Source organism: Watersipora subatra, chromosome 3 (genome assembly GCF_963576615.1).
Source record: "Watersipora subatra chromosome 3, tzWatSuba1.1, whole genome shotgun sequence".
Taxonomy (NCBI): Eukaryota; Metazoa; Bryozoa; class Gymnolaemata; order Cheilostomatida; family Watersiporidae; genus Watersipora; species Watersipora subatra.
In genome coordinates, this window is record NC_088710.1 from 15,958,499 (window position 1) to 15,981,274 (window position 22,776).

The 22,776-nt window shown below is 35.2% G+C and overlaps 2 protein-coding genes across 2 annotated transcripts; one reads left to right on the forward strand and one right to left on the reverse strand.

Annotated features, from left to right (window-relative positions):
- The first annotated feature begins 9,341 nt into the window (after nt 1-9,341).
- LOC137390180 (mediator of RNA polymerase II transcription subunit 10-like) lies at nt 9,342-16,482 on the forward strand. The gene is made up of 4 exons (XM_068076465.1): nt 9,342-9,540; nt 12,924-13,007; nt 14,517-14,619; nt 16,222-16,482. The coding sequence occupies exons 1-4, from the start codon at nt 9,419-9,421 to the stop codon at nt 16,315-16,317; spliced, it is 405 nt and encodes a 134-aa protein (XP_067932566.1). The 5' UTR covers nt 9,342-9,418; the 3' UTR covers nt 16,318-16,482.
- A 122-nt stretch (nt 16,483-16,604) lies between these two features.
- Nucleotides 16,605-22,688, reverse strand: LOC137390179 (ras-responsive element-binding protein 1-like). The gene is made up of 5 exons (XM_068076464.1): nt 22,643-22,688; nt 20,908-21,004; nt 20,091-20,266; nt 17,734-17,945; nt 16,605-17,145 (listed from the first exon to the last, which is right to left on the reverse strand). Exons 2-5 carry the CDS (start codon nt 20,996-20,998, stop codon nt 16,605-16,607), a joined length of 1,020 nt encoding a protein of 339 aa, XP_067932565.1. The 5' UTR covers nt 20,999-21,004; nt 22,643-22,688.
- Between the last annotated feature and the right edge of the window lie 88 nt (nt 22,689-22,776).

Sequence of the window (22,776 nt, forward strand, 5' to 3'; positions counted from 1 at the left end):
AATATGATTCAGAAGCTATAAAAATAATTTTCACGGGCCCTTTCACTGGCTTGGCTGTGGAAACCTCCTAAAATAGCAATTCACTGACAGTGCCCCATGGTCTGAAATAAAAAAACACCTAAAACGTGATTTTGGGCCGAGCCTAATGAGCCTTTTGGGGGTATCAACCTTGGGTAATTCCCTCTTCAGACTGCAACAGTTAACTGCAACAATATAATGATGCTCGAGTTTTAGTTCAGATGTGAATTAAATCATAAGTGCGTCACCCAGGCTTATCTTAAACACTCATAGATTTTGTTTAATCAATACTTAAAAACAGTCATTAATAATACAACTGCGCATCCCATGACTAATAAGAAATGACAGCCTTCATTATTTAGACCACCTTGTTGACCAAAACTTGCACTATAAAATCTTGACCAAATTCTACCTACATTATTTTTCTCATGACTTATCCCCATAAACAAAAGAAATAGCTTCAGGTTACGTGTTAAAAATACATTTACAAAAAATTGAGAGGGAGTCTGCTGTAGTCCAGTATGCTCTAAAACAATTTGATTTAGGCTGCAGTTTTTAAGTATGTAATGTTCTCATAATGTAATGTTCTTAATTTTTCAAAATAAGTACTTTTCTCATAATTAAAGTACTTATTTTGGAAAATTTGGGTGCTTATACAACTGTCGGTTTTAACTCTCTCTCCCTCTCTCCTTCCTTCTCTCTCTCTCTCTCTCCCTCTCTCTCTCCCCTCCCTCTCTCTCTCCCTCTCTTTCTTCCTCCTCCCTCTCTCTCTAAGATGGTCTGTTGAGGAGAAACTTTGGTGATCTAGCTACGCCTTCTCGGCTGATAATGACAAAGATGAGCCAGCACGCATTACTGCAAGAAAATTTTTAATTCTGAAACTTCCATACATGAACGGTAACAATGTTGGTGCACTCCTGCATGGCTCTGAAGGTGCCATTTTTTAGAGGAACCGGTAGTAAAACTACAGTGAGGACATCAGTGTTTTATGGTTGCTATGGGATAAAGCAGCCCCAGACTGCCATGCATTTTCAGGCAAAACACGAAAACTTCCGCTCAACTTGAAAATCTTCAATTTACTACCTATGAATGTAACACACTATCTTTTAAGTTGGCTAGATGTTATCAAGACACTAACATCGTGAATTATTGGTAAAACACATGTACTTTTGCACTCTCTGTTCACTTATATAATGTCATACAACCTTCTGGAGATTATTAGACATACATAGACTAGATATACATAGACATGACTGCTTGCACTGTTGACTATTGCACAAATATACGTAGCTATGGCATTCACACTCCTTACGAAACTATTAAGAGCATAGTGTTAATTCTTCATACCATTGCTGACTCTAACCTGGTAATACAGTCAGCATATCGTACCTGCATTCACTTGTGTGCTATGGGCCAAACATCAAGAATTATTGAGGCCCTTGACATTTGCACCTCGTGAATGACAGAAGAGTATTCCCATTGCTGTTGTGGGTCAATGATACTTTCTTTGTCTTTCATCGTACAGTGCAGCTTCATCATGGTAGGTATTTTTTTCGGCTGCCAGAAATGCAATATTTTGATAGTAGTCATACCCAAAAATGGTGAGCAGTCATTAGATAAATGGAAGCGCAGCAATGTGTACTTTTTGTTTACTAGTTGTTTATGGCGAGAGAGAGAGTTGGCTGGCTCATTTCAGGAGCATCCAAAAATTGCTTTTTCTGCATGGCATGATTCATGGTTGGGGCAGATCTGACTCGTCGCTAACTAAGTTATAGGACAACAATATAGGTATAAATAAATAGAGTGCATAAGCTATTCAGGTTCATGGGAGTTATCCTCCCATCATGTTTTTATACAAATCATATGTGAGCTCACACCGGGTTTATTGTGAATTATTATTTTTGTAATCATGCGCAAATAATCGTTATTTTTGACTAGTAAGCATAATCATTTTTAACCTTAAGGCTTAAAGTGTACGACAGAAGTTAACCAAATAAACTGACAGCCCTACTAATTATTAATTCTATCAACTTCCATACTCTGTGAATCTAACACAAACATAAGCTAACACTAGTGCCTTCCAATTATCTACATGTAGTTGTGCCAATAGACAAGCTGTCTGTAGAATGGAATACTACCAACAAACAAACGTTTGGACAACTTTAAACCCAGCGACAGATAAAAACTTTATTCAACCTCGACAGCCTTATTTGAAATGTTTTGACAACTCACTAACTGTTTTATGTCATGACAGGTGGCAATGCATATCTGCTAGTTTCTTGTGCTACTTCATTGCTACGACATTATAGTCTCTGAACAGAATAATAGATAATGCAGCGAGACAATACCTCAACATTGCATTCTATATATGGAATATCCGATTATCTAGTAAACAACCAAAATCATATAGCAATAATACCTGACATACACTGTATTTTGAAAATATTGCTATAAATCTCTAGCCTGTGATTCACATGTCTCCGTGAAGTAATTTGTTGCATTTAAAGTTAATAGTTTAATTCACAAAGTCTTATAAAAGAGATATCAATTTTCTTGCCTGAAGCATCTATAGCCCATGAAGTCTATGCGGGGTCTATGCATGCTATTGACATATGGAGTTGAAAGTAAATGGGGAAAGGGTCTTTTACCTTTAGCTTTATGTCATAGCCTTATAAACTGAACCTAGTGAATCAATGTGTCATCGTGACAGACCTACTATTTTATACAATACTATCTTCTGTAAAATCTATCGGTATTAAAAAAGAGATACTCAACGGTGATATTGAGTATCTAAACAGTGATCTGGTTGTATCTCAACGGTAATCTGGTTGTATCTTGATGGTGATTTGGTTGTATCTCAGCAGTGATCTGGTTGTATCTCAACGGTAATCTGGTTGTATCTCAACGGTAATCTGGTTGTATCTTGATGGTGATTTAGTTGTATCTCAGCAGTGATCTGGTTGTATCTCAACGGTAATCTGGTTGTATCTTGATGGTGATTTGGTTGTATCTCAGCAGTGATCTGGTTGTATCTCAACGGTAATCTGGTTGTATCTCAACGGTAATCTGGTTGTATCTCAACAGTGATCTAGTTGTATCTGAACAGTGAGCTGATTCTATCTCAACAGTGATCTGGTTGTATCTCAACGGTAATCTGGTTGTATCTTGATGGTGATCTGGTTGTATCTCAGCAGTGATCTGGTTGTATCTCAACAGAGATGTTGAGATACAACCAGATGACTGTATTGATAACCAGCCTCCACTGATTGAAATGGATTTAACTCATTCCTTACTACAAAGGTGGCTAAATCAGTATAAAGGTTAAATCTATATAATTATGTATATCTATGAATCTCAGTGTCTGTCTTTTGTTTGTCTGTGTGTCCAGTTGTAGCAACAAAGTTTCAGAAATGAAAAATCCGCCGTGCACAGGTTGAATTTGGAACCTCTAGTTCTGCAGACAGGCATTTATCCATACACTACTGTCCAACTAGCTATACTATAGAATAAATTGTGCATACACTCATTACACCTAGCAATCTTTAATGGTTTCATGCTAAACATTTCAGCTAGCATATCCTAGAATTAGAATTGTTGGTCAGATAAAAATGTTTAAACTTGCATGGGTAGCAAGACTATTGCAATCGGTATAAAGCTGTAGTAGGCGCTACAGCCAGTACAGTATGATTTACACAGAAATAAACACAGTACACAAAAATAAACAAACACCTTCATTTAAAAGTTAGAATAATAAATGTTGTATATGTTGACTAAAGAAAATTTTCTGTGCAAAAGTTTTGTTTATTACCCGTGTGGCATTCACCTAATTATTATATACATGTACTAGCTGTGCTACCCGGCATTGCCCGGGTAATAAAAAAGTCTTTGGTCAGAAAATTGATTTGTATTTAACATATAACAACATTTGTCCTTCTAACTTTCAAACTACATATCACGAGAAAAGTGTTTTGTGTAATTGAAATAAATTAAAAAAAACTATAAAGGTTTTCAAACTTTGTCAAACAACTTTTAAACTTCATATCATGAGGAAAATGTTTTTTGCATGTCAAATAAATTAAAAAAATAGAGCGACTATAAAAAGGTTTAGATGTAAATGTGAAATAATTAGCAAGTAATAGCTAAATTAAGTTGGTTTTGCTACGATTACAATAAAAGATGATTTGGTAAGAATACAATTAGTACAAACTGAGAAAACCAAATAAAAATTCTGAATATGTAAAATTAATAATACCAATTCTTGCATAGAAGTATGTGTTTATAAAAAAGTTACTGTTCTACCAGAAGCTATCCATCAAAACTTTGAATACAATGGTACGGAGACAATATAATTGTCTGCGAGAAAAGAACTGGCCTAAACTTTAGATATAGTAATCGAACCTTACGAAAAATATTTCTTAACAGTGGCACCGTAACGCGTGGCCGCATCGGTAAATAATCAGCGTGCACTATAGCCGGAATGACAGATCCACAGACATACTTTGAGAAATATATATATATAGATTTGGCATTGTTTATCCGTGAGTATGGCTTCTAAAGAAACTAACTTTTAAGTAAACAATCTGTCTAAAATTTTGCGTGTGGTTTTCTTTTATAATCTTCTGGATTTAAGGTTCAAAATTTTTTGGGATCATAGCCTTCGAGGGAAAAAGACATTTTTGTGAATGATAATGACACTAAACACTACTACGTAATGAGATGACTAAAATGTTGGCTAATATGGATCATGACCCCATGACACTTGCCTTATTAGACTGACGCTCAAACCAACAGAACTAATAAAGCACCTTGCTTTGGCACCTTGCCAAAGCAAGGGTCTTAATCAGGGCCTAAGACTGCTTATTTATACCTTTGTTTTGTTTATTTGTTTGTTAATTTGTTTAAAAATTTTCAGAATCAAAGATTAAAAATTCACACCGTATTTTTCACTCGAGCAACACCAGGCCTGTCTGCTTGTAATTTTATGTATTTACAATGAAGCTTATTTTTTTCTTTTCCATAAATCAAAGAGTATTAACCCTAGTTATGCTTGGACAATGTGCACTAGCAGAAGCCATTTGCTATTTTCTTTCAATGTATGTCAATCTAAAATAGATCAATATGGGGCAACTACAAATAGCGGAGAGGAATAGCAGAACGTCATTAGGAATGGATCAATCAGGGCAAATGATGATCAGAGAAGTGAGTATAGAAACCTCTTTTTCAACTGAGAAATGGTGATCTGCAACTGTATGCAAGATACTCCAAGCCAAAGACTTCTCTAGTGAAGTACCCAACACTGCCGAGATGGTCAATTTCAGTGATATTGGGGAAAAGAAAAATATACCTATCAGTAGCGACGAAAGCCTTGTACTAACATTATCACTTTTGACAGCTTATGACTACGATCTGTATGTGCTGTTGATAATGGAATTTTTTGTGCGATATCTAACTGCACTGCTATTCAGTAAGCAAACACACAAGTACTCAACCAGACATTACCAAAAATCTTACTTATATCAAACCTTTGAGCTTGAAATGTTTTGTCTGAATGTAATTATTTTAACTTAAATGCCAAAGGTTAGATAAAATGAAACCAAAAAAATTTACTGTAAATTGGATACTAAATGTAAAACAAAGGGTAACGCATGTTGTGTAGCAGCTGTCTGAACAAAGGACCTGAATAAGCTTTAAGCATTATATTTCTAGCGTTTTAAGAGTTTAAGAATATAAAATTTGGAAGGTATAGCATGGCTGCTGTCTACATTATACATCATAGTTGACTAGTAATAATATCAACTTGGGTGTTCACATTACACAACACCAGCCATCAGTAAAACACAATTCAATTTAAAAAAGCCCAAATGTAGATGCTGTAAATATAGTCGATGTGAGTAGTTGGAAGTTAGAGCTTCTGTAACGGTCATTCTGAGTAATATCAAAACAGGCTGTTGTGCTTTTATAACAACAAAGCTGTAAAGTAAGTAATTAAATTTATTTTTACCAGAAATTACCTCCAAATACTTTCATCTGACAGGTTAAACTTCATGACCTTACATTCAGGTGTACATTGGACTCACTACAATGTAAACACTTTTATCTGTCTGTAACTCTGACAGATTGAACCCTAACAATTTAGCTGTGTATTTTTTATTCAACTGCTTTTATTGTAACTGTTTCTTTACAGTTTATTACAAAAAAATTGAGTGGAAGCAATGATATACAGCCCCCACATGGGGCTGTGTATCATTGGTAGAAGTTAATTACTCGAGTCTTTTAATTGTGAAAGCAAAATAAATTAGGCTATGACCAGTGCACAAATAGTTAAAATTAACACAGTTCAGATTGAACATAAACATTTTGTACATGTAGAATTGATGATGTTTGGATAGCATCCAGACTAAATAAATAGAGTGAATTGAACTGGGGGGGTTGGGGGTTTTTATCATTGGTCAAATGAACCTTGAAGGATGAACCAACTCGCTAACTTTTTAATAAGATTGTTGAAAACGACATTGAACAGCTTCCAGTAATGCACATTGTATTTTCAGTTATATTGGGACTGTATTGGTAGAAAAAAGAGGGCACTATGGCGCAAGCTGTCTATTTGGACAGCCACGACTTGCACTCTTTCGCAGCTCGGCTCTAATTCTAGCAGGAGTTTTGCTCGCTTGTAATTGTGATGAGTTGGAAGCATAGAGTTATCTCCCCCTAGAGTGATAACTGTGCATTCAACAACACGAGCGTTTCCGGTGCCAACAAGGAGCGTTTAGGCCACGCCCCTTTTTTGTGCTAGTCACTCGTAGTGATTGACAGAACAATAACATCAGCCGTGAGAATGATCATTAATTTGCACAGTTAAGACAGTAATTATTGCTCATATTAAAGAGATGATGATTATAGTTTATTACTCTAATATATGCTTATTATTTAAAGCAATTCAATACTTACATGACTTGCAAAGACACTGAATAGACAGTGTTAAGTAAGTGAGTTAATGCAATCAGTTACTCCAATGATATACAGCCCCCCCACATGAGGGGCTGTATATCATTGGTTATTCATAGATAAGATAGATAGTCATACTGGGGTTGTATTACATTGGTGTGATGGGAAGCTAATCGACTGCCATCAACTGAAAGTATTGACATTGTATGGTGATAGAGTGATTCATTGTCACCTCAGTTCACAAACAGCCCTTGCATGTAATATTAGATTTCAATACATATCAATCAAATACATAGACTAGCTTGAAGCAAAGATGTCCACTAGTTAGTGGACATCTTTGCTTGATGTAAGCAAGCAAAAAGTTTGAAAGTTAGAGTGGCAAATGTTGTTATATGTTAGATAAAAATAAATTATACTCAATTATACTAAATTATAATTATTTGAAAATAAAATAGACTTTTTATTACTTTATTTATTAAATAAAGTAATAAAAAAGTAGTTGTGAATTACTTTATTTATTAAATAAAGTAATAAAAATTAGCTATGATTACAATAATTTTTATTGTAATCATAGCTAAACAGATTATATTTAGCATTACTTGCTAATTATTTTACATTTAAACACATTTGCAGTTTCATTTTTCTTCTTAATTTATTTTAACAAAAAACTTCTTTCATGATATGAAGTTTAAAAGTGGTAGTTGTTTGAAAAAGCTTGAAAACATTTACAGTTGTTTTTATTTTCTCTCTTCTCTTCATTTATTTCAATTACACAAAACACTTTTCATAATATGTAGTTTGAAAGATAAAGTGGTAAATGTTGTTATATGTTAAATAAAAATAAATTATACTTAATTCTACTAACAATAATTATATAAAAATAAAATAGACTTTTTATTACATTATTTATTAAATAATTTTCCATTGTAATCATAGCTAAACAGATTATATTTAGCCATTACTTGCTAATTATTTTACATTTAAACACATTTACAATTTTATTTTTTTCCTAATTTATTTCAACAAAACACTTCTTTCATGATATGAAATTTAAAAGTTGTAGTTGTTTGAAAAAGCTTGCAAACCTTTAGAGTTGTTTTCTTTTTCTTCTTAATTCATTTAAACTGCTTAAAAATATTTTCTCATGATATGAAGTTTAAAAGTTAGAATAGTAAATGTTATATAAAAATAAATTTTCTGTCCAAATACTTTTTTATTACTCGGGCAACACCGGGTAGTACAGCTCATAGTTGATGGCAGTTGATTAGCTTCCCATCACACCAATGTAATACAACCCCCAGTATGACTATGTATGTTATCTATGAGTAACTGCTTGCATTACCTTCACTTTCACTCACTATCTATTCAGTGCCTTGGCAAGTCATGTAGGTATCAGGGATTATGTGCATGTCACAATTTCCATTTCCATAATTCATTTCCATATTATTTCCATTTCCATAAAAGTTCCATAATTCATTTTCATATTATTTCCATTTCCATATTATTTCCATTTCCATAATTCATTTCCATATTAATTCCATTTCCATAATTCATTTCCATATTATTTCCATTTCCATATTATTTCCATTTCCATAATTCATTTCCATATTAATTCCATTTCCATAATTCATTTCCATATTATTTCCATTTCCATAATTCATTTCCATATTATTTCCATTTCCATATTATTTCCATTTCCATAATTCATTTCCATATTAATTCCATTTCCCTACTTCATTCCCATAGTATTTCCATTTCCATATTATTTCCATTTCCATATTATTTCCATTTCCATAAAAGTTCATAATTCATTTCCATATTAATTCAAATTCCATAATTAATTTCCATATTATTTCCATTTCCAAAGGATTTCCATAATTCATTTCCATATTATTTCCATTTTCATACTATTTCCATACTTGTAAAATAAAATTTCCATATCCATTTCCCTAAAATTATGGAAATATTTATGTTTATGGAAATGAAAAAGTAAACATTTCCATAATATGTTTAGCAATCCCTGGTAGGTATTGAATTGCTTTAAATAATAAGCATATATTAAAGTGATAAACTATAATCATCATTTCTTTAATATGAGCATTAATTACTATCTCAACTGGAATTCATGATCCTTGTTTAACCCTTCTCATGGCTGATGTTATTGATCTAGTCGATCACTACGACTGACTAGCACAAAAAAGAGGCGTGGCCTAAACGCTCCTTGTTGGCACCGGAAACGCTCGTGTAGTTATCACTCTAGGGGGAGATAACTCTATGGTTGGAAGACTACTCGAACCATTTTCATTCCACGTCTATATAAATTAGATTTGAGGCTATAAACTAGCTGTTCAACTTTTTCATTATCGTTTTCAGTCTTGGTGAAAAATAATCAGCTCTTTGTAAAATTTATCAATTAAAGTTACCTATTTGACAACACACCTTTATATAAGTCGCAATGGCTGAGAAGTTAGAGGAACTTGAGCAACATTTGGAAATGCTGATTGAAAATTCCAGACAGTTAGGCATTATTGCCAGTGATTTTCAACCGCAAGGCCAAAACGTGCTCAACGGAAAAATGTAATGGAAGTATACGAATGATCATTTTGCAACTTTATTGTTAAATGTAGCTGACATTACATTTCACGTTATATTCATGCAGTAATTCAAAAAATGGATTTTTATAACACGGCTGCTGTCTACTTTATGTATTATAGTTGACCAGTAGTCGTATCAACTCGAGTGTTTACACTACATAAAACCAACCATCAGTAACAAAAAATTCAATTTAGAAAAAGCTCAAATTTAGGTGCTGTAAATCTTAAAAACATGATTTTCAAGTTTAAATGACGTATTTGGTTTAAGCACAAAGTGGCTAGATAGGCTTTATAGCTGTTGAATACATATTCATTGATATAGCCTAATGGTTGCTGTCTTTTTTAGAAAATCGTTTTATATTAACTTTTAAGTTGACACAGTTAAGTACGATGATAACTGGACTTCGATATTATAACATGTCCTTTGTTGGAAAATACAATTTAGTACATAACTGACCAATGGTTACTTCGTAATAGCCTACCAAGCAACTTACCTTCTCTCATTCATCATATTCATCTAAATATTTTGGCTGATTTGCCTGCACACAGTTTAGACAAGAACTTGCGTTCAAGTGCTTATTCAAATTCAAGTGCTTGTGTTCAAGTCTATTTGTTCTGATGAAGTTTGTACACGATACCACAACCTTCATGACATAATCTGACTTCAACACTTTGCAGCACAGTGCTTGTTGGTGATTTAGGGAGTGGACTTAGCAGGGTGGTGAGACCCCCTGCTTTCATCTCCTAGTTTCTGTTTCCTATTGAAACCCTATGACATGGCCACAATTCTCGGGGTCTTATCAGGCGGGGCGCTGGCAGGCTTTGCCTTGTTGAGATGCAACTGTTCTCTGGTTTTCCATTCTTTGTTAAAAATAGCCTTTCTCATCGTGCTCTGCTGTAGTTTCATTGATGAAAATAAGCATCTGAGCAATGTCTTGCACATTCATTCTCTTGTGTAGTGCTAAGGAAACAAAGTCAAATTTTGTAGTTTTCTACTGAAGCTGGGTGTACATGTTACCAATTGTTTTTTCAACAGGTCTGGTAATTGTACTTGTGGACAGACTCGGTGTAGATCCCACTATATCAGTGGTTTCATCTCAATCTGTAGTAATCTTTATGCTTCTGGGTGATGACTGAGATTATTGATGTTTTTCCAAGAAAAAGCAATAATTTTGACTTTTGCAGTTTTACACTGGCGTAATTTCTTGTTTCCATTGGTGTCAGCTTAGTTGATGGTTTACTGTTGCCTGTGACATATTATGGCATATCATGGCTTGCTTGCTGAAGTTTCATCATATGGACTACTTAAGGGTTGACTTGCAACAAAATTCACTTTACAGCTATTTGGTATCAAAAGATTCACCATGTCTTACTCTGCTGTGTTGTAAAATATGTGGAACTATGATTGCAAGCTTTTAAAAGCTTAAAAACGAACAGTTAATTGCAGCCATCACGAAAACACCGTGGATTGGAATCCCTTTCCAAAACGGCCCAAATGGGACGAAGTTGAACACGATGGTTTCTGTTTACACTTTCATGCAACCTCATTCAATAAAACCATGTCTATTGTCCTTACGTGTCTATTTCATCATCATTGTAATGCTGTCATTTTGAGCACTGATATCTCAAAACCTACCGTAAACATTCATTAAATTTTTTAACCTTAGCTCGAAGAAGTACATATCATCTTCTTATAAACATGACGAGCCTGTTGGTCACCTGTGATAGTCGAAAAATTCTGCAAAAAATTGTTTGCGCCATTTGGCAAGAAGTATGGGTCACATGATCAGATTACGACTAGATGATTAGACCAAACTGAAGCGAAACTGTAAAGTAGAGAGCATCTATATTTGATAAGGGCTTTCCGGTAGAACCCGAAGTGTTTGTCATAAACTAGTGCTACGAGGCGTTTTATATTGAGCCTTTTATTGGCCTTTAATTTCACGTGAGAACATTATGTGTCAAAACCATCACCACATTGTCTGAGTACGTCATCAAAATAAAGAGATTCCAAACTACGGCGTTTTTGTGATGGCTGCGATTAACTGTTCGTTTTTGAGTTTTTTGAGAGCTTGTAAACATATTTCTACATATTTTGCACCTACAACATAACAGAGTAAGACATGGTGAATCTTTTGATACCAAATAACTGTAATGTGAATTTTGTTGCAAATCAACCTTTAAAGCTGAACCAATGCTTTATCTTCGAGTAAAAATACTGAGTTACCAGTGTCTGTGTGCTGCAGAGTAAACTGCTTAGATGGGCCAAACCCTGGCTGGATCTAGCAATTAGCTACATGCAAATTTCAACTGCTCTTATAGTTTTAATATTGCTCTAACAAAATAGGCTATAAACCTAGATACACTGTTGTGTAAAATGCAGATGGAACACTGCAATATTTAGAGTAAACCATTTAAGTCGAGTTTTAGTTCTACTCTCTTAACAGTGTGGTTCAGATTGAAAAATGTTAACAAAGGGGAACATTTAGGATTACTGCTATCATTTAGGATTACTGGTTATCACTATCACTGCTATCACAGTTAAGCCATGCAGAATATGTAAAGGTATAAATTGAAATGGCTATCACATTGTACGGGCTTGTTAAGCGTCGTATTCACAGAGAAGACCATGACCTAATCTGATATTCAAATTACTCGATAGGATAGCTACTCAAATACATGCATAAGACTCTTTGCTGGGTAAATACATATGATTCCACTACATTATTTTCAAAACGCATCTTTGGATTGTTAACTTATACCGGTAGATGTTTTTCTAGCGCCCTATAATAAACTGTATAATAGGTAGACTTGCATGCATACACAATATTTTATACTAGATGAATGCATGGCATTCATCTAGTATAAAACTAGATTTTATGCATGGGTGATAAAATAATTACCCAATGAATTTGATTAACATAGCTAGTAACTTGAGCTGGACTAAATATTAACTATGATAATAGCCGTGTCTGAAGCCAGCTTACTTATCATCATGTTACTGTAATGATCTCTAATGCATCTAGTAGCTTATAAGCTAAGCTACTAGTAACCAATAGTATTTTCCTCTGCGCTTCAAGTGTGCATATTTTAACTGATGTAATGACTATGTGCATAATTAATCCATGGTATTGCAAGTAGCCTGTGTGTCTTAGTGGGTAGAACGTCTACCTGCAGACCTAAAGGTTCCTAGTTCAAATCCAGTGTGAAGTAGATTTTTCATTTCTAAAACCCTATTGCTGTAATGGACGGACATACCAATGACACACAAATGAACACTGAGATTTATATATATATATAGACTGACTTCCAGTAGGTAGAGGACAATTTTAATACTTCTGCAGCAGTTTTGGTAATTTTTTGTAGCCATTCACTTGTACAAGAAATGCAAGAAATCGATCGACTGAAAAACTGTGTACATGATATCCAGGTGCCTATCGGAGTGTTCGAGTAAGTTCCTAACATATTTTACCCAACACTGAGTTGTTCCTGTATTCTTGATAGTGTACTACCATCCAAAATATATATATTGTGTTGTTGAGATCATAGCCAGCTGTTGATCTGTTAAACTAATATAAATACGATCATCGCAACATGCGAATCTTCCAACATGCAGAGTAAAATTAAAGTAAATTCTTATCTATGCATTTGACTTTTTAGTACACCACATTTGAAGTTTTTCGAAACATCACAGTAGTTCATCGGTGAGTTTTTTAGAATAAAAGAAAAAGCTCAACAATATAACAATAATTAAGACATATAGGTTTAAACTTCATTTAATTTAAATTGGAGAATGTCATGTTGTGTGTCTCTATCATCACCTTTATTCTCTCCTGTGCTTGGTCAAGCCTGCATTTCTGTTTGCTTGTTTTTTCAGTAAAGTAATAACGGAAATGTTTTTTTATTGATAACCTGTATAATTCATTTTTTGGCATGTCTCTTATATAACTCATTTGTTGCAATACCGTGTGTAAGTAATTGACTGCAGTATAGATCAATTTTGTGGGCTTACAAACAAGTTAAACCATTTACAGTGTATTCTTAAGCAAATATTTGTTTCAACATGTGATGGATTTAACATACAGAGCAGGTTTAGAGTGGAGTTAATTTGCATGTAGAGGTTCCCTAGATTGTCGAGGTTGTAGTCAGTTATTGATATGTTAAACTAATGAGAGCTATTTGGAATTCTGAAGGTACGAACTGTTATGTTATTATGTTAGTTTATTTTCATCGTAAAAGCAGATGCACACAGAGACATAAACTAAATAAATATACATATATGAATAAGCAATCATAATACAATAGGGAGTGATGAAGGCCCACGTGCACAGTAGCAGGGCTAATCAAGGTGCAGGGCCCGAGTTGACAATTGTCTTAATGTAAAAATGTTCACATATTAAGACCTAAAGCCATCACAATGAGTCAAGCAGATGCCCCTTTAAAGCAATCCGAAAACTATTTGAATTTTTAATGTACCTGATCGATATTGGTAAGCCATTCCAAATACTGGACAACTGGTAAGTTGCCTGTCGATGTCCAGCTGTTGATGTAGACTTAGGGTAAGGTAAGGCATAAGAAGAATAAAAAGCTTTTTTGCAGTTGAAAGTAACTCCTTTTCAAAAATTTCACAAGTTACCTGAAATGTCACACACAACCTACGTTACTAGTAACCGTGTTTTATAGAACACTAGCAATAAGTCTGGCGTTATTCAGGAGTTATTTCATTCTCAATCCGATAGCCCACTGGTGGGTGTTTGAGAAGCTGGTCTCCAGGAAACAGACGTAGTTTTGAAACCAAATACTTTTGGCGACTTGGCGCGGGGCATATGCATGTAAAATTTGGATGAATTTGGCCAAAAAATGTGCACGATGCACACGCACACACCATGATAAAGTGGGATCTACTATCATAGATAATTTATGATCAAGAGTGTACCCAAATACTTCAATCATATGCAGATATATAGATCAAGGAAAGAACCCTCAACTTTACACCAAGGATAGCATGGAAAAAGCCTTACAGAAAAATGAAGAGGTTAAAGGAAAGAGTGAAAGTTTAGATGTGAGTATCATGAGTGTAATATAGCATGAAACAAATTTGCTGGCACCAAGGCTCAATTCTTGTGGTTCTGAGAGTTTTTACACAACTCTCAGAAACTTCTGTTTATACAGAGCAAATTGAACTTACTACCAAATCAAGATAAGCAGTACTTTTTTTAGAATCTTGTCATTCATTGCATAGTAAATGGAGATGTTTACTAAAAACTGTGTATTCAACCTTTTAAAGTATGCTAAATGTTCTTATGAAAGTTGCAGTAAATTTTGAAGAACAGTTTTTTGCGTTCATCTGATGAACCCTGTCATTCTCCGTCCCATAGTCTCTGAAATGATACAGCAAATTATTATCTTTACTTTATCTAAGAGGATATAAAAAGAAATCTTCACATCTTAAAATTTTTATGTGCTATAGTAGCGCTTAAAATGACCATCTGGATTGGAACTCAACTTGTTTATGCTCTTCATGTCTTCTAACTTTTCATTTTCTCAGGCGCTCTAGGAACCCCTGGTGCACCCTAGGAATTCCCAGTGCACCCTAGGAACTCCTGGTGCACCTTAGGAACTCCTGGTGCACCTTAGGAACCCCCCAGTGAAGCAATAAAAATTTGTTAAACCTATATTGTGTGACTAACTTCTTCATTTTTTCGTTTAGTAAGGTTTCTCTAAACATTTTTTGTGGTAGAAAATATCGATAATGCTGTGGCTACACCCACTGATGAAATGCATCATTCACTTTGCCGATGTATAGGTGATAAGCACGTGATGCGTTGCATTCTAACCAAATGTGTTGGACCTTGGCTGTGGAATAATTAAAGCATCAGTAATTGGCTGAATGAATTTCCAATGAACAGAATTTCCGTTGAACAGAATTTCCGTTGAACAGAATTTCCGTTGAACAAAATTTCCATTTGATTCTCTTTTTGTTTCCAGGTCAAAGTCATTTTCAATTGTTACTTGTGAGCAATGACAGATTCACGATCATTTATAGCCCCTTTTTCCTTTCAACGAAAATATACAGATTATATATACTACAGATTATAAACTACCGTAACTACTAAATATAGACTACTACTGTCACTATTCTTGTCTCATGATAGTTAATAAATGATTTTTGAATCAGTGACATTTCAGCAATAGTGAAAAATCTAGCGTGGCATGGTTTCCTCTTATCAGGGCCAATTTTTAATTGGCTAATGTTTCTCAACAGCATTGGTCTGTGTAGTCAAGAAGTTAGCTTAACCCCGCACCGGAGTAGTCAGACTTAGAACTAAGTAGGATATTCAATGTTTCACTTCTATTTACATCAGGCTGTACCTATATTTTAGGATATAGAAAATGGTATTTTTATGTAATTAAACTAGTTTTATATTATATGGTATACATTGACGTATGCTTCCAGTTTGATAGTTCCGGTGTGCTTAACAAGCAGATTCAAATTTGGAGGGAACTGAATAAAAATGGCCCTCGTATCACATGGCTTGTTGTGAACCAGTCAAACTTTGTATCAATAAACTTTGACTTGGTCGTATTAAAGTCATACCTAGTCTTTTACAAAACATAGAGATAGTCTTTCATCAGTTGATCTAACATTATTTTTTGTCTACAGCGATTCAGGGGACTTCTCATGTGTGAGCTGAGTAAGTCATTTGAGTCAGAGATGAATCGGTACAGAGCAGCAAGAGATCCGAATCGGCCCCAGTGAGAGCCAAATTCTACCTGCAATGCATGCGGAAGTCATTATTTCTTGTACCAATTTTTTAAATCCCATTTTGTACGCATTGTGACTAAGTCTTGATGTAGGTATATCATTTTATTTATATAAATGTACATAATTTGAAACAATAGATGATAATTCACAAGATTCAATGATTTGAAGAACAGAATCATATTTACTGGGTAGCAGATTCCACCCAGTATGAATTAGAGTATCCCACAAGGGTGCAGCTTTCGAACAATCAGAACATACAGAAAGTTAACAAGATAAAAAGATTATAATAGCGATGAATCGGAACCATCCTCGTCCTCTGACCGCATCTCACATAATTCATATACGACATTTGTAACAGTGTCTACAGACTTAAGTTTCTCGTAGTAAAACAAATTTACTGGAGGAGCCGATTGGTGTCTCAGGAGGTTCTCTGCAGCGCATTGCGGCATAAGTGACAGAGCCCGGAGAAATTTTCGTTTGCTATCAGCTAAGTGTCTCTTAGAATTACACGGATAATTCAGCTTGTGTTCCTCGAGTTTACTTTTAGTTCTGTAGTCGTGGTGACAGAGTGTACAAATAAACTTTGAGGGACAGTAGTGGAATTGTCCCAAGTGCAAATCTAAGGCTGCCTGCATGGGAAATGTCTTCTGGCACTCGGTGCATGAGTAATCATGGAGAGAACAGGCTGCTTGGACATTCATCCCCTCACAGTACCTTTGACACATGGCAGCAAACTTTGTGCATGAAAAGTCAGCAAATATGAGGTTGTGAAATCCTATCCGATGTTGTTCCTTGTCTTCACTCTTACTGCGGTGCCTCAGTCTACAAAAGGCTGACTTGAGTAGCCAGGCTATTCAAAGCGAACTACGTGTATTCACAAGTAGGACAGCTTGGCTCAGACATTTAGGCGAGACAATGGGAGATAGGTGGCAAGTGTAAATAAGATAGCCTGAGATCAGCCAAGCTAACTGAGATAAAATAGCGTGAGGTAAAACATGATGTAAAATAAAAACCCTTACTTTCACACAGACTCATGAGAATTTGGCTTTCAGGTCGACTGCGCTATTTGCTTGCACGTAATAATCAAGTAACTGCCTTGAAACATCCATTTCACACAAGCGAAGGTGCCTTTTGCATATTTCAATGCCACAAACTCCACAGATATCACATGTATTCCAAAGTCCATTTACTATAGTTGGGATAACTTTGCATAATGACACGTCAACGTCCCTATGCCTAGTATACATTCTTTTGCAGAGGTGTACATCCACCCTCTTGCATGAACAATCATGTAAAGATATTCTTGGTTGCATTACTACATCTATACATGTCCTCAGACATACACATGTGCACTAAAACAGCGTGTCATGTAGATCGGTACAGTATTTCCATAAACTGATAATATACTACCTCTGGTGCTGAACAAGGCTTTTGTTTGAGTTGAAGCGAAGGTTACAAGTCCAGCATTTGATGGCCATGCTATCGTGAAGGTTTAGATGTACATCATGACCATAGAAGCTGAGAAACACTTTGCTACAGGCAGGACATTTTAAAACTGTTGTCCTCCCTATAGGGTTAAGAACAGTTGTTGAATGCTTGGCCCGCTTCCTTTTCACAAACGGCTGCAAATGACAGAAACGCAAACGGGCATGAGTACACAGCTTTCTGGTTTCATTGCATGGTTACTGTATAATGCTGCTATGACTGTTTTGCGTGACCCTACTGATGAGCTACGACATAGTGAACATTGCTCCATGTCTGATGTTGCTGCAGTGCCTTCTCATTTAGGAGGTGTGTCAATATGACACTACGGTAACTGTACCATCTAAAGTTTATAGCCAAATATATAGGTCTGAGAATGGGTGTTGTTAGTATACTCTGTCTCAAAAAGTACAGCCATGCTGTAGAGTTGTACCAGATTAGTATTTCACAAGGGTAATAAAACTTTTGCAAAAGCAAAACAAAAGTTGTTATGCGAGTAGTATGGAATGCCCGATGGAAATACCATATTCTGGCGTTTGCGAGATATTATTCAAGAGTTGTCTCTTACTACATAATGCATACAATACCATCAAATCGTTACAAAAATTTAGCTATGTATATATCTTGTGTAATTTCTAACATGCAAGGTTCAAGGTTTATGGAAAATTGCGGTTTTATAAATAAAAGCAAAGTTGGCGAAAATTAAAGGAAAATGTGGAAGAAATATACGAAAGACAAAAAATGTGCAAAATTAATTTAAACTTGATCTAATGTAACTAGGAGTAAGTTATGCCTCTCATCTCTAACACGTCTTTTATTTTTGAGCTTATCACCAGTCTACACCTCCATTTGAAGTCTCTAATGTACAGTATCACTCAAACTTTTTGTTCATTATTTTATAAATTTCATTTTTTATCTATACTTTAGTTATTTGCATTTAGTTTTAATGCAGTTTAATATAATATATTGTTTCAAAGCTATCACCTACAGTATTTATTACGATTTTTTGTAGACTTCAGACTTGGTACAAAGTACACAAATTACAGTAACAACATAACTTTACAAAAATATTTGATCCAACATGACATTTTTAGTACGTACATGTATATATGAAGTAGATTTCAGAACAAACAAACTTCATATATAGAGGTTTGACTGCATGCTACACCAGCTCCTAAATAAAAAAGTTAAAAAAATTTGGCTGGTTAAATTGAGAATGGAAACTCAATTAGAATGAGCCAACTGGATGCCTTAGAATTGCGATATTATATGGTGAATATGCCAAGGGAAATGCGTAATAATGTAGATTAAAGCAGCCATATTAAACGCTTTAAAAGCATCTAATGGGATTAAAACACTAAGAGAAAAATTTGAATTGCCATGAAGGCAATTGATTCTTCAGACCTACATGACCAGCGACAATATGAAACAACGCTTCATGAGTGAGTTTAATAATACATTTAGTCTTTGTAGCTGTAGCTAGCGCACTTTATTCTTTGTAGCTGTTGCTAGCGTACTTTATTCTTTGCAGCTGTTGCTAGCGCACTTTATTCTTTGTAGCTGTTGCTAGCGTACTTTATTCTTTGCAGCTGTCGCTAGCGCACTTTATTATTTGTAGCTGTCGCTAACATACTTTATTCTTTGCAGCTGTTGCTAGTGCACTTTATTCTTTGCAGCTGTTGCTAGCGCACTTTATTCTTTGCAGCTGTTGCTAGCGCACTTTATTCTTTGTAGCTGTTGCTAGCGTACTTTATTCTTTGCAGCTGTTGCTAGCGCACTTTATTCTTTGTAGCTGTTGCTAACATACTTTATTCTTTGCAGCTGTTGCTAGCGCACTTTATTCTTTGCAGCTGTTGCTAGCGCACTTTATTCTTTGCAGCTGTTGCTAGCGCACTTTATTCTTTGCAGCTGTTGCTAGCGTACTTTATTCTTTGTAGCTGTTGCTAGCGCACTTTATTCTTTGCAGCTGTTGCTAGCGCACTTTATTCTTTGTAGCTGTTGCTAGCGCACTTTATCCTTGTAATTTTAAAAAGTTTATCAACCATAAAAAACATTGCGTGAATGTTAACGATTTTACTATCATGTTTTGCCCCGAGATAATCGACAAAAGAATCCACAAATATAGAAATTGTTGCCACAAGCTCCCCACTCATCAAACGCTGACTTTCATCCATGAATCAGGTCAGCCAATTATTACCTTCACTGAACCACACCAGCTCAGGCAGAAGATTTTGTGCTGCAACTAACTAAAAGTGTGTGACAGTTTTGTGATCAGAAATACATGCCTGCTCTGTATTGTCTTCGTTGCCTTGAGAAACGTCTGCTGCTTGTTTATAGTCTGTCGAAGGATTTGTCTCTGCCTCGCGTGAGGAACGGTCCTCACCAGCCTGACGTACTCCCAACCTTCTGAGCCGAGGAGGAGATTGAGGAGGAGAAATGGGACTAAGAACTTTATGCCTGCCTGCAAGTAGAGAGAACTCAGTGACTGTACTTTATGTAGGGCGGTGCGTTTGACAGAGTCTATTATAACGCTCACAAACCAAATAGAGGTGAGAACAATCCTTATAGCTGACAATCAGCAGAAAATATTTCTTTATATTCATGTAACAGCTGCCATCAATAGACATGGTAAAAAATATAAGTAAAGTATTAGCAAAGGATGTTCAATTTGTCTTCTCTTGATATAAATCGGTACTCAATGAATGTGACAAAAAAGTATAATTATGCATAGTAATGCTGTGTTTACACTGACCGGGCTATCCCTGCACCAAAAATTAAGGTAAAATATACCATATGTTATTTGTAAGTAAACATACCATAACTATAGGTGAAACATACCATACTCTAACTATTGGTAAAACATACCATACTCTAACTATAGGTGAAACATACCATCCTCTAACTATAGGTGAAACATACCATGTGCTAACTATTAGTAAAACATACCATCCTCTAACTATAGGTGAAACATACCATACTCTAACTATAGGTGAAACATACCATACTCTAACTATTGGTAAAACATACCATACTTTGACTATAGGTGAAACATACTATCCTCTAACTATTGGTAAGCCATACAAGACTTCAACCAGCACATACCAAACTCTAACTTGGAGCATTTTCGCTTTCTTCTTCCAGATCGATAATTTGGAGATACCAAAGAGTCACGCGAAAGTGATTTTCTTTGCATAGTTTCCTACAGAATAAAGCATTGCAGATGAATCAAAAAGGAAGATGGACTATGCATGTAGATGATATCTGAATCACTGCTGGTACTGCGTAACTCAGTAACTCTGAAATGACAACGTCCCTGACAACTCCCAGAGACTATTGATGCGACAGGGTTGGCCATTAATGATACAGAAGGACTGACCAGTACTAATTCATAAAGACTGACAGTAGGCTATTAATGCAGAAGTACTGACCAATATTGATGCAGAAGGACTGACCCGTACTGATGCAGACGAACTGACCAGTACTGATGCATAAGAACCGACCAGTACTGATGCAGAAGGACTAATCAGTACTGATGCAGAATGACTGACCAGTACTGATGCAGAATGACTGACCAGTACTGATGCAGAAGGACTGACCAGCACTGATGCAAAAGGACTGACCAGTACTTATGAAGTAAGAATGACCGCTAATAACAACTTAGCTAAGCAACTATGATGCAGTAGGGCTGATTACTCGTTGCTCTAGATTCTTTTTACACTTGCTAAGCTAGCATCTTAGTGATAATATTTTTGCACATTGCTCAAGCTTTACATTGATGATTGAAAATTTTACCTGCAGTTGCTACATGCAGCGCTGAAAATATGCGCTGTTGTTTTATGCCAGACACTAATTTTTAACAAAGAAGCAGTCAAGCCTGAAAATCTAAAAAAAGTAGCAAAATTGTCGATAAATATGTGCATATTTTCGACAGAATAAACCACTAATGCATTTTCATCAATAAATAGTTTCATGTCAAGAGATCCTCTATCACGCTCTTGATATATTAAAAGGATGTATATCGTGTGATTTGTATACACATTCTTATGCATTTGACTGAAAGGAATTGTACACAATGCAGCCCATTGTTGTTAAATTAATGTCGATGACAGAACACAATCTGTCTAGGATTGCAGTTCATCAAACAGCTCAGACTGAAACTTGAAATGAAGCATAGACAACAAATTTACAGTAAAACGATTATCTTATGCAACTTTTATAGTTGTCCAAAAAGAGGCTATGTAAAATCTGTAGCCTACAAATTAAAAGTACTTGAAAGATTACAGCCACTTGCGAAAGTACAACAGGTCGCTAGTTATAGTTATCAGCATTAGGAGACCCACTATTGGTTCAAAACAAAAAATATGATCACGCCTTCAGGTAAAAACATACTAACAAAATATTTATTAAATGTGCAAAAAATACTATCAAGACAACAGTATTTGTTGTTAAAACACCTTATTTTCTTCAAAAAAAACAGCGTAACACAAAGTAAAGCATAATGCATTATGTCCCCGACCTTTATTTAACACAACATCGCACCTTTTAGACAACACCTTAAACAGTTAGCTAGTTAGATTATACTATGAAACGTTTTCTGCACGTTCTAGCACAATTTTAAAATAGCTCACACATGTAATGACTAAAAAATTATCAATCATAGCTGATGGCCCGCTAGAACCTTTATGCTATAAAATACTATATTACACAAGTTCAGTGCATTACGTTTGGTTGAGTGATAAGTTTTTTAAAAACTCGTTCGTCCATATTTTACAGCTTATTTTCACAAGCCAGCTTAATCACATAGATTAATAGGAGGAAGTAAAGATAAGGCACGTACGATTTTTGATCAATCCCTTAGAGGAGTTTTCCTCATCTCTTTATTTTGAAATAAACTCAATACGATATATTCGGTACGCTAAAATAAACCTAAATACTCATTTACCTTCGAAATGTTTTTGGATGTCTTAGCTC